General features: G+C 39.5%; 1 protein-coding gene across 4 annotated transcripts in view; it reads left to right on the forward strand.

The window, feature by feature from the left end:
- Window positions 1-26,341, forward strand: part of VEPH1 (ventricular zone expressed PH domain containing 1) — a 242,030-nt gene that overhangs the window by 14,699 nt on the left and 200,990 nt on the right. For all 4 annotated transcript variants that reach the window (XM_034663904.1, XM_034663910.1, XM_034663895.1 and 1 more), the window contains exons 3-4: window positions 7,285-7,500; window positions 18,143-18,317. In XM_034663904.1, coding sequence (XP_034519795.1) covers window positions 7,285-7,500; window positions 18,143-18,317 — 391 coding nt within the window. The remainder of the gene's footprint in view (window positions 1-7,284; window positions 7,501-18,142; window positions 18,318-26,341) is intronic.

Genomic DNA, 26,341 nt, shown 5'->3' on the forward strand with positions numbered 1-26,341 from the left:
TCTTCTCTCTTTCTTCATAATGGAAGATCTTATAATTGACACCATCTTACATTTGATGGATTACAATGATGTCTAAAATTATTCAATAGCTCTCTTCTCCTATTACCATCAGGACCTTGGAATATTTTCATGCCCCTCTTATATACTGGTGTTAAGCAGCACTTTTTATTTCACCTCACTACCCTTGAAACTATTCTTTAAAATTACTGAAATTTAAAAAAATTCACCCAATGTTTGTTTCAAGCACCTAATAGTTCCCCATTTTTTCCTCACTATTCTTTTTTCCCCCATTGTCTTCTCTTTTTTCTTCTGCATCCAAGTTTCCACTTTCTGAAGTATACACATATTAAAAGTCCCTTCAGTGAGGCTCTATTAGTGATAAACCCTCTCGATATTTGTCTTTTTTGAAAAGCTCCTTGTTTTGCCCTTAACTTTGAATGATGATTACCTGGGCATGGATTTCTAGCTGGGCAGTCTTTTTATTTCTCAGTAACTCCTATCATTGCTGTTATAAAATCCTCTGTCAGTTTGTCATTCTTTATACCCAATCTACTTTTTCTATGCTTTAATATTTTCTCGGTCTTTGGTGTGTTGTATGGTTTCGCTATTATGTGTCCAGATGTGTTTTTATTTGTATATCCTTACTCAATCCTCATTGTGTTTTGTGAGTTTGAGGTTCATGCTTTTTGTCAATTTTGGAAATTTAAAAAATATTATATCAAGTGTTCTTTTCCATCTCATTTTTCCTTCTAGAAATTCTATTTTTTCACTCATTTATGCATTCCACAGGTATTTTTTTTGAGTACCTGTTATCTTCTAGACATGGGATTATGATCATAAACAAAGCAGACAAAAAATGCTGCCGTCACATCCTTCATTTTCTCTGATTTTATCCTCCATGCCTCTTGACCTCTTGTATTTTTCATCTCTATGCGATACACCAGGTTTTCATTTCCTCAGCTCTATATTCCCATTCACTGAGTCTTTTTTTTAGCTGTATCTTATCCACTATTTCATTTATTCACTAAGTTTTTCATTTCTAGAAGTTTCATTTGTTTCTCTTTAACATCTTTCTGTTCNTTTCATTTGTTTCTCTCTAACATCTTTCTGTTCCTCTTAAAAGAGACTTAGTCTTTGTTCATAAGAAGAATTTTCCTTGATACACTGAATCATTTTCAACATGTAATTGCATAATTTGAGGTCAATAATTCCATTATCTGGTTTTTGACTGTCTAATATACCCCAAGTTGTACATACTGACATGTGCTCATATTGGCTTGGTTCCAATGTTTTGTAAGTTTGGATTTTTGAATTTGGTTTAAATAGAATTTTACTCATGTGAGTACTGGATGGTTTTAGCTAAGTGTTCCACCCCTCAAAATAGTTTTATGTTTGTTTCTGCTGGGAGCCCAAGTGACAATATCAGCTCTGGGATCATTGGTGCTGCTGGTGGTGGTGTTAGTGTCTCCACCTTGGAGATTCTCAGAAGGATAGAATAAGTAAGCTATGTATACATAGCTCTTGAAAGCAGAAAAAAATAATATAAATATATTATTAGTATGGATGCCATGTAGAATGTGACAGTAAGAGGAGAGTAAGTATATCATCTTTTTGTGCCATACATTATGAAGTGGTTGTGAAATGAATGTATAAAAACATTGTAGCCACATAAGGAAATATTTGTAACTCACTGTATAACATTTATCTGCACTTACTATGTGCCAGACACTGTTGTCAATCCTTTCCTTACATTAACCAATTTAATTCTCACAGTACTAGGCGATAGATATTAGTAATATCCCGATTTTAAGGACTAAGCTGCTGAGGTACAGANTTCTCAGAGTACTAGGCGATAGATATTAGTAATATCCCGATTTTAAGGACTAAGCTGCTGAGGTACAGAGCTAAGTGAATGCTCAAGGTGGCAGAGCTGGCAGAGCAGAATATGGCTTTGAGCCCAGGCGGTCTGACCCCAGAGTCCCTACTCTACCTGCTATGCTCTGCCGTCTCTCAAGGGAGGGAGAAATGATCCTCAAGCTGTTTTCCTTCTTCTTTTCCAATCTCTAGTCCTCCGCCATTCCCACCACTAAATACTTTATATCAGATGTTCCACATTCCCTTTAGCCAGCGGGCCATCCCCCGAAGACTGTTTACAGCATAAAGACGTGTGACTGGCTTATGGTTTATGGATGTTGATGGGATGTGGTGTCTGTGGCTGGGTGGGGGTGACCCATCCTGGTAACTAGACTGGGAGCAGCGCAATGTGTTGATTTTTCATTGTCCCACCCTCCCTACTTGCTTTAGGGTAAGTTACTTAAATTTGACCTCCCTACTGCTTTAGGGTAAGTTACTTAAAAATTAACAATGACCAGGTTACTGCGAGAATGAATCTCTAAACCCAGTTTGATATTAAATAATTCTGGTTCTCAGAAATTATTGCTTTTAATACACACAGGAACCGATTCAGTGTTGAACGCACACATAAACACGTATGTATGCACACATATATATTTCATAAGAACAGGGTGGAATGTGAGTCAGGAAAGCCCTAATTGCAAAGTTGATCCCATGCCAAAAAGCTTTAGACTATTCGACTACATCATTAAAAAAAATTTTTTTTAATTTCTTTTGTCTTTTTGAATATTTGTTGAAGGAAGCAGTTAATAGCTTTTCAGGTTTTCAACTTTTTTTTGAGGAAGCTTCCTTTTTGAAGAATGCTTTTCTTCACGTCATATGGAGGAATTTAAATTTATACATTTTTTCAAGTTAAAAAAATCTTTTCTTCTTTTGCATAGCAAAAGGGATTTTTCAGATATAATACAGTTAAGGATCTTGGATGAGGAGATTATCCTATGCTATCTGGGTGGGCCCAATATAATTACAAGGGAGCAAGAAGGTCAAAGGCCTTCTTTGAAGAAGAAGGAGGTGGGCTGATGGAAGCAGAGATTTGAGTGTGCACTTTGAAGATGGAAGCTCCTGGAAGTCATGAGCCAAGGAAAGAAGGGAACCTCTAGAAGCTAGGAAAGCTGTGGAAATGTCTTCTCCCCTCACAGCCTCCAGAGGAACCAGCCATGCTGACACCCTGACTTTTGCCCAGTGAGACTAATTTTCAATTTTTGATCTCTGGAACTGTAGGTAAATAAATTCATCAACACAAATCCTTGAGACATTAAGCATGTGATAATAAGTTATAGCAGCAGCAAGAAAGCTAATACAGTGGCCCTCCTCTACCACCTATTCTAATTCCTATACCCTGGGCTAGCACCTTTGCGGATTTAGGCTGCTTCCTAGTTGGGTGACTCATATGCATTTTCCTGAGGGATCTGAGTCCCTGGTTTCCATGCCTCTCTCAGATTGTGATGGCTCCCTTGTCCATTTACCGCCAAAACTGAGCAGGGAGTGCCTAGAGATGCCCCCATGACTTACCTAATAGCTGCCCCACCTTCTCCAGATGATATGGTCAATTACCCTGGCCAAGATAGTGACTCTTTTTTTTTTTTTTTTTTTTTTTTTTGCTGGTCTCTTGATGGAGGAGCTCGAAGTGACTGAGTTCCCAGGTTTAGTATTCTACCCATAGGGAATTTGACACCCTGTAATAGTCATTGTTTTAGTATGTATATTGCCTTTTAGAGGACAGTGCCTCATCCTCATAAGATATTAGGCTGAGTTACTTCTTTGAAGACCTGTTCCATTGATCTATTAGTCCAGCAGTTTCAGGGCAAGGGAAAGAGAGGTTATCGTATGTGATAGGACTACTACAGCCATGATCAGGTGCCCACTGCTGTATCTCCTTTGCTATAAAGTGGTTCTGTAGTCTGATACAATATTATGTAGGATCTTGTGTCAGCACACCAGATACTCTGTGATCCTTCAAATGGTAGCTCAGGCTTAGGCCCTGTGGGCAAGAAAGTCAAACCCAAACCTGGATCACACGTCAATTCCCCTCAATGTAACTGATGTCCCTTCCAAGGTGGAAAAGGTGTCATGTAAATAACTTGCACCAAATGATTGATTGGTGTCCTTGACGGATAGTGCCATTCTGGTGGCTCAGCATTGACCTCTGTTGCTAGCAAACTGCATGTTTAGGTGCTCGCAACATTAATGAGATCACCTTGGTGAATGGGAGCGTATGCCCCTGGGTGATGCATAGCTCTTGTTCCTCGCACCAAGATTATTCCATTTGTTCGCCTGTTGGATCCCATCGAGGTGGCTATAACAAAGGCTTGGCTCATGTCATTTAGAATATAGACTTCCTTTTGTCAATGGCATTGGTTCTCTGTTCTATCTACCCTTATGTATATATTTGCTTTATTACATATATATTCTTTTCATTACATATTACATAAAATTCTCTTTATTACACATGATGCTGCTTGATATTTGAAGATAATGCCGTTAAAAGTAATGCTATTTACAAGGGCAATTGTGGCCAAAGATAAGTGATTTTAGCTCAAGAGTATTCTCTGTTATTTTCCACCCTGAGAATGGCTTTGGCTTTTCTGTTGCTACAGGGATTTTTTGGAAAAGTTAGAACCATTTTTTGCTCATTCAAATTCTGTTTTGTCTCTATGACTTCGCTCCATAAGAACCTGTTTACTTCATAGCAGGATTCTGTTCTGGCATAAGTAATAATTCTGCTTTAAGTAAAGAGTACAGTCACCAACAAAGGAGAAAAGTAAAAGAAAATATTCTAAAATAGTCTGCCAGACCAAGTGGTGTTCATTCCAGGAATGTGGGGATGGATTAATATCGGGAAATTTCATACTATATGTTCATATAACACTCACATATGTATGCTGGCTAAGGAAACATGCTTGGTTATCTCCATAGATGCTAATAAGACAGGTAAAAAATTAAAAGCAATATGTAAACATAGGAAGAAAGTGATGTAGCCTATATGAACTTAAAATATCTATAGCATTTCTTGCTTTTGACCATAAAATTTTAAATCAAAAGTCAAAAACTGAAACAAACAACTAAACCAGCATTCTTGCTCTTATCACTTTTATGTAAAATAGCTTAGGAAATTCTAAGCTGACACAATAAGCCATGGAATATATAAAAGGTATGGATCCAATACAGAGATGTTACCAGAACATCCAAGAGAATGATTTGAAAAAAAATATCGTAGTTAAGAAGAATTGAGCTAAACAGCAGGGTACAAAATGAATAAAAAAAAAAAAAAATGCAGTTTGACTTAATCAGCAATAACTAATTAAAAGTTTTAATGAGGAAAAACACAGATTTTGTTAACAGCCACAACAGAGACATAAAATACACTGGGAAACATCTTTAAAACTTTGTGGAGTTTATACGAAGAAAATGGCAAAATTGGTATTGTAAAAGAATTGGAAAATGGGAAAAGCAAACAGAAAAGACAACTCTGAAATAGAAACTGATGTGTTATGAAACAATTACTGGAATGGAATTACTCAATAAATGATGGTGGGAAAATTGATTAGCTGTTTAGTAGAAAATGGTCATCTTTACTTCTATACACAACAGATAGATTTAAGAGCTAAATGAATGGTTACAAGATTAACTTCTAAAGTACCAAATGTTAAATGTTTTAAGTTTGTATTTTCTAATCTAGAAAAAATACAAAATAATTTTTATTAAACCTTTGGATGAGGAAAGTTTGAAGTTAAAAAACAAAGCCACTAAAGGAATCACGGGAATGCATGAGTACGTTTTGGGGGATATTTGCACACTTAGAGTCTCTCTGCCAAATACATAGAAACTGTGAACATGGTTTCCCCAGGGCAGGAAACCGGGGTGAAAGGGAGACTAACTTTTCACTGTAAACCTTCCTTTATAGCTTTTGTTTTTTTGTACTGTGTTCATGTATTACTTTTTAAAAAAAAACAAACAAACAAACCACAACATCTCAAATTTCCAGTTTGAAAAAGAAAAAACAATGAAATCCCAAAAGGTTGACAGATTTGGCTCCTTAAAAACTTAGCACGTCAATAGGTAACAGCAAATAAACTAAATATAATGAAACATGGAGACATATTCACAATCAATATGCCAAATGTTGACTTAATATCCTTGGTAGAAAAAGATATCAAAGGAGGATCCCAAAACTTGAAGTCATCTAAGGAAAAAGTGACACAGGATACAGTGGGCAGTTCCCAAAGGAAGAAATACAAATGGCCAGTAAGCATGTAAAAATACTCAACCTCACTTCTGATCAAGAAAATTCCAAGTAAAACAGCAATGAGATAACTGTTTTTCACTGATCAAATTAGCACAAATTAATAATACTCTGTGTTTGCAAATGCGCAATGAGGAAAGAAAGCATACTTTCACCCAACTGATGGGAATATATGTCGGTAAGACCTTTCTGGAAAATAGTTTGGCAGTATGGATCATGAGCCCTAAAAAATGTTCCTGTCCTTTGTCTCAGAAATTTCCACTTCTGGAGAATCTAGACCATAAATAATCTAAGCATGAAGAGGGCTTCATGCCTGAGATGTTCACTGCAGCGTTAGATAGAATGGCTAAACCAGATTCTCAGAGCCGGAGACTGCAGTAGGACAGAGAAGCCCTTCATGCCCCATCTCCAACAGCACATGACGGTGTGAGGATCAAATTGCTTCACGGCTCCATTCTATTTTCATTTTTGTCAGTCCTCCAGGCCACGACAGACCAATTTTCCGAATTAAAGTGATGGGCCTTTTTTTCACATTTAGATGTTTTGGAGGGTCTTATTACCTCCCAATGAAGATGATTAGATATTTGAAGGAGAATTAAATAGTTGCATGAAGGGAAATTTGGTTGGGGAAAGCTAACGTGGATTTGGTAGTTACTAGAACTGAAAAGAGAGCTGAAATGATGTGTTCTGTTATGTAGAGAAAGAGAAAGAATGTTTTTGAAGGGAAATGGGAGGGTGATTTGAAACATTTCTTAAACATCATTGAAATGTCAGAGGAAAAAAAAAATCAACCCTGACCCGTAACGGACTTAGAAACCGAAACAGCCTGAAAATTAAGCCCACTTGGCAAGTGAAAAATTAAGCTTCTTTGGATCCTCCCTGCTCCCTGGCTGTGGGTCTGCGATGGCAGGAACCCGCTCCGGTTTAGCGCATTTGCATATCGCCTTGTCCACCAGATTCTCAGCTCCAAGGAAGAAGGCCCTCCTTGCACCGGGGCTTTACAACCTCACCCCTTAGCGCGTGGTAGGGCACACCCATTGGCTAAGTGAGTAAGTTGGTATGTTGTCGGTCCTTTGAAAGATCGCTTTCCGGAGTGTTATTTAACATGAAGGTTTTCTTTCAACTAGGATTACCAGACCAATAGCAATGACCAGGCCGTGGTTGAAATCTGTATCACGAGAATCACGACAGCCATCAGAGAGACAGCGTCCATTGAGAAGCACGCCAAGGCCCTTGTGGGGCTCTGGGACTCCTGCCTGGAGCATAGCCTAAGACCCTCTGGGAAAGACGATGACGCCCCCCATGCAAAAATTGCTTCTGATATCCTGAGTTGCATTTTACAGGTATGCCAGCGTTCATCATCACGCCGTTTGATACGGGCTGTGCGACTTCGGTGCACACATGGTGTCTCTGAACCAAGAGCTAATGTTTCTCTAGCCTTTCAATCCTGTAAAAAGATACCACAAACCATCAATAGCCAAGCCCCACGGGGTCCTAGAAAGCCTCTACTGTCTGCGAGACACACTGGGGGGATCCAAAGCAACACCTCAGCAAGCTCCAATCTATTCGGAGAGCTAAGACACGTCTGTATCAAAACCTAGCATTAATGTATGCCAAGATCCAAATGATGAATGCTGGAAAATTCAGGAAAAAAAAGACCTCTTTTATCCCTGGAGACCAAAGAGGGGGTGGAGTCTGAGCTGAGAGACCATGAGCTGGGACTATGTGGAGAGAAGTGACTAAGTCATTTTTACATGTACTTCTATATATATTGTGAATTTTCCATGATAATATATGCCTATTCGAACTGTGCCTGGGGGGCTCAGGGTAGAAATTGGGACTCTTGATCTCAGGGTCATGAGTTCAAGCCCCATGTTGGGCAAGGGGACTACTTAAAAAAAAAAAATCCTTCTTCTGGTGTAAACATGAATTTGGAATTTGGGCTCAGCCACAAACCAATTATGTAAGATTGAAATGGTAGGAAAGTCACTTGACTTCCTAAGTCACAGTTTCTTGTGTATAAAATACAGATGAAATGACATCGTCTAGGACAAGTTTTACCAACCAGTAAATGTTGGTGATGTTGATAGGTGTTTCTCAAAAGAGAATTCTGCGTTCAAATAAGTTTGGAAACACCGAATTCAATTTTTCCCTTTTGGGCTGTGATATGTTTCATAGCATATTAAAGGCTCTGAAAAGTCCTGCAATTAAGAAAGCTGGTTAATTTTGTTTAGTACAGTGTTTTTGATTCTGATATGCCCATGAAACTTCCTTTCCCCTCCCTACCCACAACAGTTATGAATATCTCTCAGAACTATGATTTCTGAGCACACTTCTGGAAATTCTGGTTATGTGGAAGTGTTTAGCACTATGTGTGATGTCTAACATTAACCTCCTTTCTTCTTTTCCTTCTTCCTCTTCATCCTCCCCCCCCCTCCTCTTTTTCCTCCACTGCCTTCCGCTCTTCTCCATATACTTAAGTGGACCATATTCTATTTTGTCTGTCTACACCAGGCACTGGTCAACTGAACAAAAGACTCTATACACCCTGTCACACTGTTTTTCCTTAGTCCCCGGGGTTAGGGATAAGAGGGGAGGAAATGGGGATTTCACCAAAAAATTAGTGAAAGATTAATGCTGTGTGGATATAACAACAAAGACCTAATACATCTATTCTTCGCTGATTATCTTAAATATGTTATTGACATTCATCAAAAACAGATTATCTTACTCCAAAGTGCCGTTCCACAAACATCAGACAGAAATTCACAAATCATCCATACTCCCCAGCCCCCACTGTGTTTCAGAGCCATTGGTCTGGACTCTAGAGTGGTGCTATCCAATAGAAATGGAACGTAAGCTACAAACATAAGCCACATGTGTAATTTCAAATTTTCTAGTGGCCACATGAAAAAGAAGAGAAAGGGAACAGATGAAATTCATTTGATAATATATTTTCCTTAACCCAATATATCCAAAATATTATTTCAACACATAATCAATATAAAAAGGAGATGTTATACTTTTGTTGTATATCAACCTTAGAAATCTGGTGTGTTACTTTGGCGGGGTCACAGTTCAGGTGCTCAGTTCCTTCCCATGGGCCGTGGGTTCTGTGTCAGCACAGTTCCAGAGATCCAGGAAGTCTTCCTGGATGGAAACCACATTTGCAAAATTATGAACAATGAGTGTCAATTTCACCAGGTAGGAAAGGTGGAGCAAGAGGACATTTCAAGCAGGCAGAACATTCCAAGCTTGTGCAGAAGTCCAGATTTGTCAACTGAGATCAAGGTCAAAGAATTTTAAGCAGGCTGCCCTTCAAATTGCCCCAAATTTAAACATAAAGGGGATGTTTCATTCTGGGCAAAGACATTAGGTCTCCTACTTAAAAAGGGGTTGGAGGTGGGGAGCAAACAAAAACAGCAAACTTAATGCTGATCAGTGACTCCAAGGAAATGAATCTGTAAGACCGTTGTGAGCAGGGCCTTACTAAGCACAGGCACTGATGCTTTGGGAAGGGACAGAGAACGGGGCTATGGGATAAGCCTCTTGGTTGAGAGGGACAAGTGAGTCACAGAAAGGGATGCCTCAAGCCTGAAGGGCCGGTGTGGGCACAGGCTGTTCGCTGTGCCCTCCAAGGAGGCAGAAGGTATTAAAATGGGAGGCAGGGAGCCCTAAAGGTGAACTTGCTTTTTGGCAAAGTTTGGTGATTTGTGCAGGCCACCCCTGGGGATGTGGTTCCAGAAAGGCAGCCCCAGGAACCAAAGGCAAGGCTGTGGTTGCAGCTTTGCTGCTTAGCTTTGATCAAATTTTAAGGGAAAATTTTTGGCCTCTGGTAAATATTGAAAACACGGTTCTGTACCACATGTAATTTAGGCTCTTGTGGGAACCATGTAGAAATCCAGATGACTCACATTCTGTTCTGTTTTTTCAGCAAAATGAAATAGTAGATCAACTTTAAAGCCAACCGCTTAGCATTTTGAGCTTGCACCAAACCCATAAAAACAACAAGACAACAGAGAGAGAGCGATTCCTTCTCCGCCTTTCTACCTCCCCAGATAAACAATGCCAGCATCACACTGTCAGGCACCGACCTACCCGTTCTTCCCACATTCTTGGCCATTTTACTCGATTTTTTTTCTGGCCATTTCACCGTCATTTCAAGCTAAATATGTTCACACACACAGAAAACTTCTCTCTCTTTTTCCCAAATTGATTTTTTAACCTACACTCCAAACCTACTCCAGGTGACTCCTTCCTTTTCCACTTTTAATTAGTAATTATATTTTTCATTCTTTCTTTTCTTGGCCCCTCCATGTATGAATTCGCCGCATTTACCTTAAAGCAGTTTTTAAAATTCCAGTATTCGCTTTCTCTGCATTCCTCAGTCCAAAATCAGAACCTGTGTGACGTGTCCTTGTGAGTTGTGGTTTCTTTTGCCTTGGGTGACATGCTTTTACAAACCTGGCCCGTGTCCTTGAACAAGTCTCACCATCTGTCCTTGGTAAAACAGAGGATGAACCAGGTGACCTCCCGGCTCACCTTCCGGTCTAAAATTCTGACTCCTGTGGGAGCCGCCGAGAGGTAGAATAGCAAAGAGCGTTGGAGCTTGAGGGCCTTCGAGTCAAATACTCTTGGTCTTATATAAATGAGAGCTTGGCAAGTGATTTTATCCCTCTGTTCTGCCATGTGTAAAATGGGCATAATAATATGTGCTGCTCACGAGAACCATCTTTTATCGTAAAAGCAATCTCCATTTGTGGTCTAGCCACTCTCCAGAAGTGCCTATCTCCCACCACAGCTTCCTCTGACCAGATTGCTATGAGGAGTTCAATGCCTATTTCTTTGCCTCTAGAAAAATCCTGAAAGGGAAGATACTCCCTATAAGGCACAATACATTCTAGGATAAATTCAAAGCTCGAGAGGGTTGAAGAAAATAAAAATGTACCTCAGGGAGGTTGTAATTATTGACGTAGCTGAGGTTCTAAAATGAAATTCTAGCTTGAATTGACAGGCCAACCATTATGATGTTGAGAGCCAATGCCCGGTTTTACGAGCTAAGGCAGTTAGAGCATCTTTACCAACCAAACTCCTTACAGAGCTGTTGCCAGGGAAGCTGAGCATTTTATCTCTTTCTCCATCTCTGCTCATGTTGATGACTGAATGAAGAAGGGGATCGCCAAAGGGGGTCGTCTGGGGGCAGGAGGGAGGAAGAGCAATAGTCCTCAAATTCACGGTTGGAAACCGGAAAGTATTTGTTTTTCTTTTTTGTAGATGGACCAATTGCCCATTCACCTTGATTCCACACTTCAGTTTTCTTATTTCCTCTTCAGTTAATGCTATATGAAGATTCGAAGTCTGTCCCTGGCGAAGTGCCTTGGACACTTTTGAGAGCATTTCCCTCGCAGCTCTTAGACGCAGGATCGGTTAGCTCGCCGCAGAAGCTTGTTCAGGGGGCGATCCCAGCTCTAGCATTTAGCAGCACTGCGCTCTTGGGCAAGTCTGTCTTTCTGTGTCTTAATGTCCTCATCTGTACAATGTTGCAGCCGTCTCGTGCGTTTGTTGTGAGGATTCCATAGTCATTGGATTATAGACACAAAATACTTGGGACACAGGATGCACGGGTACTCATTCTGGTTGGCATTACCTTCATCTGCAGAAAACTCTAAAATAGCACTCAATGCTTTCTAACAAGCTATTCATTTATTTATTTTAGCCACTGTTTGATGCTTGTCTCCCCCTCCCCAGAATAGAAGGTCTTTTTTTATTGATGGAGTCCCAGCACCTAGAATAGTGAATGGCACATAGTAAGTGCTCAAAATAATATTTATTGAAGGAAAGAAAGAAAGAAGGAAGGAAGGAAGGAAGGAAGGAAGGATTGATTGAATAGGTCAGGAGATGTGGCTGCCCTCTGGATTTTGCAGAACAGCTATGTTTCTCTCTAGAATGGGTCCCAGTACTTATTTGTCAGTTAATGCCACACANACAAGACAACGGCAAAAAAAAAAAAAAAAAAAGAAAGAAAGAAAGAAAAGAAAAGAAGAGAGGAGACTGGGACACAACCTCCCAGGTTACTGAGACCCATTCCCTTATTATCTGTCTGAAAATACACTGGGAAAATTTAGGTGTATGTGCCGTTTTAGATTTTATTTATACCCATGCTGCTAAGAACCAAGCCTTTTATATATAAATCCAAAATCTGCTTGTTTATCTGATCAGTGATGTCTTAATAAATGACACTGAATATTTCTTGAGATTCCTCTCTTATGGCTTTTAGTTGAATTCAAACCCAAGAGCTCTTTTGCTATCACCTCAGATAGATATCTCTTTTACTTCGCTTTATTCTTTTCAATTTTAAAACTCTGGGAAATGTTCCCAAAGCGCATGTTTTCAAAGGGAAAACCTCCACCAAAAGCTGAAATTGGGGCTAATCTAGTTAAGAAATACAATTCTTGGCACCCGTGGAACAAAGAGCTTTTGTTCTGCCTGTAGAGCTAAAAATAACTGTCCCTATGAGCAGGTCTTTATATCTGCCCTGTGCCTCACTGAGTGTGTTCGCTGAGTACCAGGCACTAAACTGTGTGTAAGATGATATGCATACCAACATGCTCACGTCTGCACCGAGGGGCAAGGGCCATCGTAAGCTCCAGCATTAACAGCTGCTGTTAACGTGGTTTATTTGTACAAGTGATCATTGGGCTTTCTTTGAGTGTGTACCATTAGCATTCCTGTGATCTAAATAATCCTAAAGATAACATAAATTCGTGGGCCTGAGATCTACTGTGTTAGTGACTCCTTTTGCTTCGCTTGAGAGTGAAGCTCAGCCATTAGAAGGAGGTTATATGGTACCTGTTAGGTCCATGGGACCTGTGTCTTTCTAGCCTCTTCTTGGCCTCCCAGGCCCTCACTCGTATCCTGTTTCTGTCATCAGTGCCCATGGCTTCTTGATACACTAGAAATGGCCTAGACACTAGTTAGAGATTGAAAGCCTTTGGTAATAATTCCTTGATGTTTATACAAATGATTTGCTATTTGCTCAATGTTTTACTCCTCCTGTCATTTGAGAGATTTCCAGATGACCTTTATGGGAGGAAAATAGAAAAGTTGAGTGTGTTGAAGTTTTGTTTTGGTTTTCAATAATGACATTATATTTTCATTTTATATTTGACTTTTATTTTAGTATTTATTTAGTTTTATTAGTTTCAGAGGTTGAATTTAGTAGTTGCATATAATGCCCAACGCTCATTACATCAAGTGCCCTCCTTTGATGCCCATCCCCCAGTTACCCCATCCCCCCACCCACCTCCCCTCCAGCAACCTTTGGTTTGTTTCCTAGAGTTCACCATCTCTTATGGTTTGCCTCCCTATTTTCATCTTATTTTTCCTTTCTTTCCCCTATGTTCATATATTTTGTTTCTTAAATTCCACATATGAGTGAAATCATGTAGTATTTGTCTTTCTCTGACTGACTTATTTCCCTTAGCATAATACCCTCCAGTTCCATCCATGTCATTGTAAATGGTAAGATTTCATCCTTTTTGATGGCTGAATCATATTCCATTATATATGTATTACATACCACTTCTTCTTTATCCATTCATCTGTCGATGGACATCTGGGTGCTTTCCATATTCTGGCTATTGTGGACATTGCTGCCATAAACATCAGGGTGCAGGTGCCCCTTCAAATCACTGTGTTTGCATCCTTTGGATAAATACCTGGTAGTACAATTGCTGGGTCAGAGGGTAGCTCCTTTTTTAACTTTTTGAGGAAACTCCATACTGTTTTCTAGAGTGACCGCACCAGTTTGCATTCCCACCGACACTGTAAGAGGGTTCCCCTTTCTCTGCATCCTCGCCAACATCTGTTGTTTCCTGAGTTCGTTTTAGCCTTTCTGATGGGTGCGGGGTGGTATCTCATTGTGGTTTTGATGTCTTATTTGGAGAACTGTTTGTTCATGTCTTCTGCCCATTTCTTGACTGGATTTTTTGGGTTTTTGGGTGTTGAATTTGGTAAGTTCTTTATAGATTTTGGATACTAGCCCTTTACCTGGTAAAACATGTCCAAATATCTTCTCCCATTCTGTAGGTTGCCTTTTAGTTTTGTTGACTGTTTCCTTTGCTGTGAAGAAGCTTTTTATCTTGATGAAGGCCCAATAGTTTATTTTTGCCTTTGTTTCTCTTGCCTTTGGAGACATGTCTAGCAAAAAGTTGCTGTGGCTGAGGTCTAAGAGGTTGCTGCCTGTGTTCTGCTCAAGGATTTTGATGGATTCCTGTCTCACATTTAGGTTTTTCATCCATTTTGAGTTTACCTTTGTGTATGGTGTGAGGAAATGGTCCAGTTTCAATCTTTTGCATTTTTAAAAGTATACTGTCATTATTAAAAAACAGTGACATTATACTTTTTAAAAAATTTTACACATTTCATTTAGAATCACACTGCAGAGACTTTAATAGCTGCCTACTATTTTTTTCTAGAACATCTAGAATTGTTGTAAGAAGAATATGATGGAATTGGTTAAGACAGTGTGTTCTTTCATGGTTGCTGGCAAACATTAGCTCACCCCCAAGATTTAAAAATATCAGTTGCTACGAATACTGATTTTCATTGATCTTTCACTGTCTGTGTTCACAATTAGGAACATGAGTTGTACTTCCCAATGCTACCATCTGTGGTTTCTAAGCAGGTTACTGGTAAATGTGCTTGGACATGTATTCCTCCAATGGAAGACGTGTACTCCTCTAGCTGCAAGTTGTTCTTGGCTAAAGACTCAGAATAGGTAAACCTTTCCACAAAGTTCTTTGTTGGAAAGCTCTGAGAAGAATTGTGCGATTGTGTTCCACTCTCAAAACTAGGGATTTGATCAGCCATGATAGGGATAAAGATGTGTCATCTAAAAGTTAAACTAGCAAAAGTCTACGCCTAATGGAAATACTGGCTTTCTGTAGCGGCAATCTAAAAAATTGTATAGGTGAGACTGAGGGGTTTGGGAAATACCAAAATGCTATAATTGAGGTAACTTGACTATAACTTCAGGGGGGCAGGGATAGAATAAGATTATAATAGAGAAAATGGACAAATCAATCGGCCTTGCTAAGCAATACAACTTCCTAAACATACTCTGAAGAATATGTCAACAAAAAGGAGGATGCTCGGGGTGGGGGGGGGGTCATTATTACGGCACAATTAGCACAATTACCCAGCACTGTGTTGTGTGTGTGTGTTGGGGGATGGGGGCACTGGGTAGAGACCGAATCTTATGGACAGGAAAGTTCCAGTCAGTCCTAGAGATGGGGATTTGGTTATGGGGTAGGATTGTTATTTTAGTCGGTTTTCACCATGGCCTGGATGACGTAATCCTCAGGCTCTCTCTCTGCTCTTATCTGATTTTGTGCCCATCAGTGAACATTCTGGTTAGTAATCTGGTTCCTGATATCCTGATAATGTGAAAGAGTCTGACCTAGGAAAGACCCTCACTGTAGACGAGTAAACTGGCATGCCTGATTATGCACTGGCTTTTAGAAATCCCTTGGTGTGAGTTAGCATCAGTGGATCCAAACAATTCTGTCTGGCCTGACTAAGCACACACTCAGACTTCTAAAGCTGAAAGGCAGGGAGCAGCCAGCCTGCCAGGGAGGCCTCACAGCTCATCACATCAGTAATGGCCCAGTCCAATCAGGCCCAATTAAATTCACCAGGAGAGGAAATAGTCTAGATAAAGTCAAAGCCTGGTATCAGAGAAGTCTGGCTGCAAGCCATGGTCCCAATAGTTAGACGGTGTTAGGAACTCTATGAAGGATGGGACAGAAGCCTAGTGAGTGGAACTGCTATAGAAGCACAGGACTTGTCACAAAGGGATAGGGTCAGACTTTCAATATGGCTGACTTAACTGTGGGATATCAGGTTAGGTTTTTGAATACTTACTTTCTCTGCTCAGGAGTCAGATTCATCCTTGAATCTGGAAAATGGGTGGAACTACAGAAATGGATTAAGGCTTTATAGGTCTATTTTTGTTTCTAGGGCCTCGGAGGGACAAAAGAGTTAATTTACTCACCTTAGAAAAATTGGGGGCTAGTATTGGCCTCAAGCACAGCCTAATGCATGGGGTACAAATGATGTCACCAGAACCCATTTTCTCTCAACTTCTCTCAAATAGATGCATGTGGCCTTGAATGTCATTCAGATTCTCTCCTACTGAGGTCACAGCCTGGCAGTAGCTACTCTTGGTCTTCCATCCTCAATATTTTGGATTCAGTAGAAGAGAGGATCTCTTTCACAGAGCCCTTTAATGACTCTTTACCTGTAATTGGGGAACTTGCCCATTCTGGAACCTATCATTTGGACCAAAGAAATGTGATTCTCTGATTGGTCAATGTCTGAGTCATTTGACGACTCCTAAAGTCAAAGGTGCAAATGCCCCCATGAGAAAGAAGTATCATGGCACCTTGGCCATAGAAGTAGGAGTCTGCTAACGAGTGTGTAACAACTCACCTGCCCAATCAACTAGTTCAGAGAATGGATGGCATTGGAGGTTCAGACCCATACTCCGCCATCGCGAGCAGCAACATGAGCAAGAGACATGGGAGCAAATGGACCCCCCACCTCCGTGTTCCCTTACCGTCACATTTTGTTCCTGATGACAGCTATCACAATGGATTTACATTTTCTTCATTAGTTATTCAGTTTCTCAGATGCTTACTGAACACCTTCCCCAAACCCAGAATTGTGGGAGGTATTAGAGGGAGTAATCCACAGGTGGAAAGATATAAGCACTTTTCACATGAATGGTTATAGAAAAACAACTACCTTTTATTTCTGTTATAATAATATGAAGTCAAACATAGTGTGCAGTGTGCCACCTTTGCCTTATAGTTAGGCTAAAGGATGGAGTTGATGGTCAAAATAGTTGATGGTGGTGAATCTTTTTTTAAAAAAAAGATTTTATTTATTTAATTGTCAGAGAGGGAGAGAGCACAAGCAGGTAGAGAGGCAGGCAGAGAGAGAAGCAGGCTTCCCGCTGAGCGAGGAGCCTGATGTGGGACTCGATCCCAGGACCCTGAGATTATGACCTGAGCCAAAGGCAGACGTTCAACCCACTGAGCTATCCAGGCATCCCAAACCATTCATTTTTAAGAAAATAATTTGTATTTTTAACTATTCCCTAATTAGGCAATTAAATGCTGATGGCACTATTTTATATATAAGGATATTGATGGCTAATTACAAAGAGAATTATTTCAGGACCCGGAATTTCTGTAGTTTTTAGTCTTATGTTCATTCACTTTTTTCTTCTGAATCTCACTGGCTGAAACTTTAGTTTTTAAGATATAGTTACAAAACACCTTGTTCAACACTCTTTCGGTTTTTAGTGTAAATCTGATGAGTTATTTTTGTCATCAGTGACTCCCAATCACTCTAAAGATCAATTCCAAACTCCTTGGCATAGAATGCCAGATCTTTCATAATCTTGCCCCTTTTACTTCTCGGTCCCTGTGCTCACCTCCCTACCCCAACGTTCCCACGGGTAGCACACTCCCACTGTGCTGAACTCTTCACAGTTCCAATGGTGCACGCTCTCCGTCACCTCTGTGCCTCCACACGTGCTTTTCCTTCTGTCCATCCCTTTCCTTGCCATCATGCAGCCGTCTCCTGGTCATCCACCAGGTCCAGCTAAGACATCACTCCCTCCAGAAAGTCTTTCTTGACACCCTTCAGGGCTGGGTTAGGTGTTCTTCCTTCGTTGCCTCAGCACCCTGCACTTTGCCACCCGTGCCCTCAGCAGCCTAGGCTCTTGGCCTCCTGTTTGCCTCCAAGGCTGCCCAACAAGGGCAAGAATTCCCAGAGGCCCAGATACAATGAAAACAGGGTGGGGCCTGTGTTTTCACAGCTGCACTCTGGAGATTAGCTCAATAAATATTTTTTGGATGAATGAATACATGAATGAATAATGAGCCACTTATTTGTTGCTTTCTTGTGTTTCCTCAGAATTACAACCGGCCCCCTGTGATGGCCTTAGCCATCCCCATCGCAGTGAAATTCCTCCACAGAAGCAACAAGGAACTGTGCAGGAATATGTCCAACTACCTGTCCCTGGCTTCGATCACCGAGGCAGCTCTCCTGGCTGATCACACAGACGTTATAGTAAAGAGCATACTCCAAGGTATGGTGCAATGGCTGAGCTGGGGGAGGTTTTTTCAGGAATGGTTTTAAAGTATTTTCATGACCCATTTTAATGGTTTGTGGAAAGGGAGACCTAGAGTATTGCGAGGTATGTTAGATTCTCTGCTTTGCCACTAGTTGGCTGGTGAACAGGGGTGAGGCGTCTTGGGCTGGCTGAGTCCATGTCTCTTCACTGAGCAGATGAATTCTTTGGACCGAGAGGGGAGCTGTAAGCTCTCTCTCTTCCAACTCTACATCTCTCAATTTGGAGAATGGTGTTCTCCACGCTTCTGGTCACCTTGTCCAGCTACCAATTGTAGAGAAGCTACCTGTCTGCACTGAGTGGAACATGTCCCACTATTCTCAGTGGTCGGTGGAAAATCGTTTCTGCCTTTGGTTTCCCAAAACAAGGAATGTTAGATAAAGCACGCCAGAGAACACGTGAAGACTTCTTAAATGTGAACATGATTTGGGACTAATTTGTTTGTGTTAAATACTACCATAAAAAAATCAATCAGGACATCTCTGTTAATTGTTTCACATTTGCATGAAAGAGATCAGATTAGTCCAATCGAAATATTCTCTTTTGTCTTATGTTTTTTCCTTTGGCTTCAGATCTATCAGAAACCATGGTTTTTTGTTTTTTGATTTGGGATCAGAGAGCAGTATATGGTATTATGTGATATGCACCCAATGTCCCCAGTTCTCATTAATAAAAATGTATGAGGTCCACGAGTATCTTGGCCCACATTTTACTGCCACGTACCCCACGTGCTCAAGTTGAACATCAACCTTGACCAAGTATTTCTTAGAGTCCCCACGGGTGCCCCACAAATGTTCCCTTTCTGGGTATGCAGACCAGTCCATAAGTCCATGCCCTTATTGTCTCCATGCCTCCTGGTGCAGCACGCTGTGCTGGTGTCCGCTTCCACCACCCTAAGCCCAGCAAACTGTGGCTGCTACCCTGGAGGGCCCAGGAATGGATTTCACTGCACACCGCCTTGCCAGGGATGGCACCCTCTGTCCCTTTGTGCTACAACCCCCAAGCTTCAGGAGCCACCAGTCCTCATTACACTAATTTCATGTGGCCGCCTGTGGCAGGATGTTGCGGGGGAACACCCATCTTTCTCCTTGGTGTTACACTTTGGTAGAGAGGCCCCAGAGTGGGGTTACTTAGCTCCCGATACCAACCGGTTCCCAGGTTTGCAGGAAAATGTAGCCTTCTGTTCTGTCTAAATTATTCTCTCTCTTTCTTGGGCTTAGCTATCTAGCCAAGAGTCAAACTAGCAAGAAATCAGTCATCCAGTTCTCAAAATGACTATGGCCCACCAAGGACTAAGGTTTTCTTTTTCATTATACCAGACATTCTCAAGAAGAGTTCTTAGCACTCTCCTTCCAGAACATCTGACCAGCCACCCCAGTGGTCTGCCAGATGCCCAGATATGTCTGAACCCCAGCCATGACAGTGGAAATTCATCACTCTACCTGTGTTCCCCTCTAAAGATCTGTCATTGATATTACTAGTCGGTATCATTCATTTCTCATTTTCTTTGGCTACAGGATTGAACTCCTCATTTAACTTTTAATCATGATACGAAATTTTCTAAAAGTCCAGAAAGGCAGTTACACTTTTTTCATCACCTTGGCTACATATTTGGAACAGATTTTATATGATATTATAAACACGTATACATACCACACATTTTTAAAACCATGATAGACTTGCAAGTAACAAGATTTATTGGGATAAAAAAACACAAAAATGAATTGTTTCTTTGCAGCTGCCAAGAACTTAGCTCATGTATTTGTGTTTTTTTTTTCCTTTTTTGAAATGCACTTTCAATGACAAAGAAGTCTTTTGAAACACAAAATGTACTTTCTGAATTCACTACAAGTGTTTGAAATAAACAAATGATTTGGTTTATTTGATCTGGCACTATAAAAATTACCATAAAAGAAATGATAATTTGACTAAAAGAAGTTGGGGCTACGTATTTCAGGGCTTAGATTTTTGAGACTAATGTGTCTGTAAAACTCTCCAATCATTCACATGAGTCCATCAAACTTAGAGCTGCAAAGCAGAGGGGATCTTACTGTCTCTCAGTAAGTTTTCTGCTCTGCAAATCTTTGTCAAGTATTCCCTGCAGTCAGCTTTAGGAACCATCATTAGGATTTCTTTTTTTCTTTACCTACAGTTTTCTCCACTTTAGATCTTCCTCCTTGACTTACATTATCTTAATCTGCATTCTCCCATTTTTCTACTTCTACAGAAAATGCTAAAGCGTTACAGTTTCTTGATTTGATCTATTTTTTTTTTTACACAACTAGAATTAAAAAATTATAGAATCTTATGTTGGGACATTAAACATCATTTAGCTCAATTACCCAGGCAATGCTTAAATCCCCACCAAATGGTCATCCTCTCATTGATAACAATAATGATCATAATAACAATTCTAACTACAATGGCTAAAATTTATTTCATGCTCTCTTTATGTCAAATACCGTACTAAGCACTTTATACAGATTATAGGATTATATCATTTAAGCCTCACAAAAATTCCGTAACAAAAGTCCTATTATTATCCCATATGACCAATTAGTAGTATTTTAAGTAATTGAAACCCCAGGTAAAAATAACTTGATGATGATGACAATGATGGTGATAGTGAAGAAGAGGAAGAAGAGAAAAAGTAAGAGGAGGAAGAGGGGAAGAGGAAGAGGAAAGGAGGAGGAAGAACTTCTTATCAGAACGTAGGACTGAAAAGTGTGTAAGGATATCAGACTTCCCATGTGGCTTGATTCAGGGCTCAATGGCAGTCCCACAAGTCATCACTCAGCTCTTCTTCTTTTGAATTGGATTTTCGTATTCCATATTATAGCCCTCTGTAGCTTCCAACTCATATCATCATGAATACAATTAAACAAAAGAAACTCCATATTCGGTCTCGTTGTCTCTGTTTGACCTGACATGGGTCACACACCCATTTCTGAACCAATCCATCATTGTTGTCAGGGAATACAGTATTTCAGTTGACCAGGCTTGAGTAGCGAACCACCATCAAAGCAAGAGATGGGGGACAACTACAGTAGAACCACATGAATGGGGTGCAGATCACCCCCTAACCAAATCCAGGGCTGTTGCCAGCAATGGCTAAAATGAATACTGGGTACCAACAAACAGCTTTATGTATTTACTTTTATACTTTTATACTAGAGATTCGGCCCATTGCTTTGGCATAACAAGACCCTGTTGGTTAATGATTCTTCCCTCTCGGTGTATCTGCGGTTCTTCCCAGGTTCTTGGCATCTGTAAATTTTAGGAATAGAACCACTCTCCCTTCATTTCAAAACATTAATGAAAAGTAGATCAGATGGGGCCAGGCAAGACTTGTGGCATACCAGTGGGGACTGCTCCTTGCGCTTGGTCGATGTTACTCCGTTGATCATATTTTTCGGTCGTTTTATATATATGTCTGTCCCTAATTCCAAACAAAATGTCTCCTTTATGCTTGTAAGTCAATCATTAGAGACTGGCAAATGTGCTTATGTATCTATCCTTGAAGGCAAATATTTCAATAATTCCAAGCCAATTTTCACTACTTTTCATTATTAATAATTATATATAAGTAATAATGTTGACTTTCTATGTAAATAGAAATTGATTTTTATTTAAATTGCTTAGACTCCATTTGTCTGTTTTGTATTCTCCAAATTCTCTCAGTGAGAAGGAAACTGTGAAAAGTCCTTCCATTTGAAGGAAAGATTAAAGGTATGAGCATTATTGCCTTGGTGCATGCTTGAGAGCTAAGGGGTTAGAAAACCTGAATATCCCTCTAACAAATAAGACAATTATATCCATATTTTTAAATCACCCCCACCCCCACAAAAGAAAAAGAAAAACCCACCTGTCCCATTTAGTTTTATAGACCAATTAGAACAAATATGCAAATAATAATTACAGGCTTGGCTAAACTTCTTCAGATAATTAAAAAACATTCTCCAACTAATTCTGTGAGGCTAGTATATATGTGATATCAAAACAAGAACAGGGCAACATAAGAAAGGAAAATCAGGCCCATCTTAATTATGAACATAGATGCACAAATCACAAATCATAAATCAGAATGACTCCAGCAATGCTTAAGGAAAGTAATAGCTCATATTTGCTGAGCACTTCCTGTGTACCACTTTCTGGTCTTCTTAGTCATGTAATTCTCCCCATATTTTATGAGGGAAGAACTATTGTTATCCTCATTTTATAAAATCCATAATGATTCAGTTAAGTTTATCCTAGGAATGAAAGAATGTCTTAATATTCAAAATGTAATTCCCCCCAGTAAAAGACTAAAAGGTCAAAAAGTCATCTGATTAGTAAGAGCATCACATAAATTCAATACCCATGCATGAAAAAAGTTTTTTGATGGGGCACCTGGGTGGTTCAGCCTGTTAAGCATCTGCCTTTGGCTCAGGTCATGATCCCAGGGCCCTGAGATCGAGCCTGGCATGGGGCTCCCTGCTTCCGTGGGGAGTCTGCTCTCCCTCTCCGCCTCCCCCTCCCCCAGCTCTCTTTCTCTTTCTCTGATCTCTCTCTCTCTTTCAAAGAAATAAATAAAATCTTTAAAAAGAAAAAAGTTCTTTGAGAACTAGGAATTTTGGAGAACTTCCTGAAACTCATTAAGGGGATATTGTGTATGTATGTATATATGTGTGTCTGTAAAATTATATATAATTAAGAGAATATTATATATATATATACATACCTATATGCATATGTATATCCTCTTCTTTTATAAAATTCAAAGTCTGTTCATGACAAAAAAAAAACCTCTATGCAAACTAGCGATAGAAGGGAACATCCTTAATCTAATGAAGGATATCTACAGAAACCTACGACTAAAATCATACTTAATGGGAAATATTAAATTCTTCCCCTTGAATTAAAAAATTTATTAGGTAATAAATTTGTTTTCTGCTTAAATAATACCAGAAGTAATTTAATATTTTGTGATATCACCACCTTTTCAGAGTGGGAGTCATTTTTCAGTATTCCTGAATAATTCTCCAAACTTGTTCTTTTCCACGTAGATGCTTTGTAAAACCTGCCTGGTGTTGGCATATAAAAGCACAACCAGTGCTTAATACAGCATAATTTAGCACGTCTTTTACCCAGGAAGCTGACAATGTTATTAGAGATCCTGAAAATGAGGATATCTCCGACTATAAGGGATTATTTGAGGACTTACAGGGAAACCCTTTCCAAATTTTGATTTGGAACTCTGTGATGCAATGTACATAACTCCTATCAAAACTAAAAGCACTGATGTCTCCTCCCCTGTGTTTCCGAATCCGTGGTCATAATAAGGAAATACGCCTCTCTGTCAGTATGCCTTTTATATGGTCCTCTGGCACAGATCACAAGATGACCTCAAATGATTGGAAACTTAAGTAGAGAGTCTTTGGAAAGAAAATGTAATATTGTCCCAGCAAGAGTCCAAATTCCTTTATGACTTACTGGCAAAAGTCTAGAAGAGACTGTCTAGCTAATTATGATAAATTCACCTCATTTCTTTCTCTATGTGAGACAAAATTCAAACCACTGATGGGTGAGCTGTCTCAGAAAATAGAGATAGAAAATGAACCTCTCATTTATTATGGTAGTAATAATATGTACCACATAGGCTGAGATGGGGCTTAAGCAGATAAAACAGTTCTACTTTGCACAATGCCAGGCACGTAGTTCATCAATGGTTACGATGATTCTTCTTATCATCATTTTCATAATCAACATCATGGTCATTGTCATCCCTAATTGAGCATCTGCCATGTACCAGGCCCATATTAAAATATTAAAGACAGAACCAGATTCATCTGTGGAGTTTTATACTCCTTGGGGAGATACTTAGCCATTAAAGATTCATGATACAATTATTCTTAAAGAACAAAGTTTTAAGCTCACTGTATTACAAGTTGTTCAGAAAGAATTTATTAATCCAATTTCTAGGAAACAGGCTACTAAGCAATCTTATTAAGAATATTCAAACTGAATAATAATACACATAGGGAAATATTAAAAATGATGCTCTAAAAAGCCAACCCAAATGTGGATCAAGAAATTGAGACACACCTTGAAACAAAGAGGACCTCTTCTCAATTGTTAACTACGTTGGGATCGTTTGCACTCCGGAGTCTGCACCTTCTTTACTCCACCAGCAGATGTTGCTGTAAAGTAAAATAAGGCCTGCACAGAGAGGAACATCCCGGGGCTGGATTCTGAGAATCACTTACCCACGATCTAAGGGAATCTTTACATTTGCTTGTTTGTTTGTATTTTTGCATGTTTGCTTCTTTTTTATTTAATGCACTGGGAACAACTTGGAAAAACTTTTTTTAAGACGTTTATTTCAAATATTATTTTATGGTTGAGAAAATACATTTAGATATATTATCAGTTTTTGTTATTTTCATAATAATCCTTCAGCCAGGGAGGCAAGTCCTGTTATCTCTAACTTCTGGGCTAATGGGAAACCCATAAAGATTAGTTGGCAGGTCCAACTTCTAGTTGGTAGGTGATGGTGCTCTAGGATTCGAATGGTGAATTTCTGAGCCCAAGACCAGTGTGCTTTCTTCCACAGTCCAGATTTATAAAACTGAATGCAAACATCAGTAATCTGTTTTCCAGTTCATTGAATCCATGAATATAGATGTGAACGTTTATAATTACTCTGACCAAGATTTTTAACCGTATGAGTGCTATTTATCAAGTGGCTAAAAGAGAGTTCTGGAAACATTTGGCCTTAGTAAGCTTCTCAAAGAAGAGCTTCCTAATATAAAATTTAATTAAAAAAATAAAAATCGATGATTTCTTCTGTTTGCAAATGTAATTGTTCAAAGTGAAGTTAACTAAGTAATTGTAAACACCAAACTTTAAAATTCTACAATATATATTTAGTAGTAAAATGTTCTGAATATATTTTAAAGGAATAAACATTTCACTAAAAGCCAATTTACATTGTAATAGACAAAGAAAATAGATCAACTGTATTTTGTTCATATATTCATATATACCTCTGCAAAAATATTGTTCTACTGACATACAGACATATGTACTAGAGTGACAAAGTGACAAACTGTCACAATTTGCCTAGAACGGAAGGGATTTCTGAGACACAGGACTCTCAGTGCTAAAGCTGGGACAGTCCCAGGCAAACCGGAACAGTTGGTCACTCTAGCACACACACAGCTAGTATTTTATATTTTATATATATAGTGCATTTTGTCCTCCTAATAACTTCAGTCATCTTGCACAATTATTTTATAATGCCATGATACAGTGATGCCCTTAATAGCCATTCTGGTGAACGAAACTCCTCGTCCATCTGCCAAACTAAGCCAGCGAATTGATATTTTTTTAAAGAAATTTTATCTCAGTTTTACATATTTCTAACTTCTTCCTTTTGCTGACACTATGTATTCTGAAACTCGTTAAATCCTATTAGAAAAAAAAAAAAAAAGCCAGAGAGCCAACTTCCTGAGAATTTGGAAAATATATTTTCTAAGTATAGTCTATGAATGTTTTGAGGAAATAAAGTGTGTGTGGTCTTTTCAATTTTTTAAAAAAATAGTTCTACTGGATCAGATTAGGTGGGCAAACAGTAGTGGATTTAAAATGACAGAAGTGTAGTTTTCTCCGTGTTAGAGAAGTGAAGAAACAGGCAGCCCAGGACTGGCAAGGCCGCTTCACAGCACGGGAGACCCAAGCTTCTTCTATATTGTTACACCAAATGTCATGAGCTAAGGTGGTTGCTGAAACTCCTGCCATCACAGCCGTATTCCAATCAAGTGGAAGGAGGAAGGGAAAGAGAATCACGTTCAATATTTCAACATCAGCCAGCACTTAGTCATCTGGCCACACATAGCTGCAACTGATGCTGGAAAATATAGACTTTGCTCTGAGTGGGCATACCTGCCACTGAAACTGGAATTCTGTCCCTTTGGAAAAGAGGAAAAATAGGTATGAGGAAA

The sequence above is a fragment of the Ailuropoda melanoleuca genome, chromosome 1 (genome assembly GCF_002007445.2).
Source record: "Ailuropoda melanoleuca isolate Jingjing chromosome 1, ASM200744v2, whole genome shotgun sequence".
In the NCBI taxonomy this organism is placed as follows: Eukaryota; Metazoa; Chordata; class Mammalia; order Carnivora; family Ursidae; genus Ailuropoda; species Ailuropoda melanoleuca.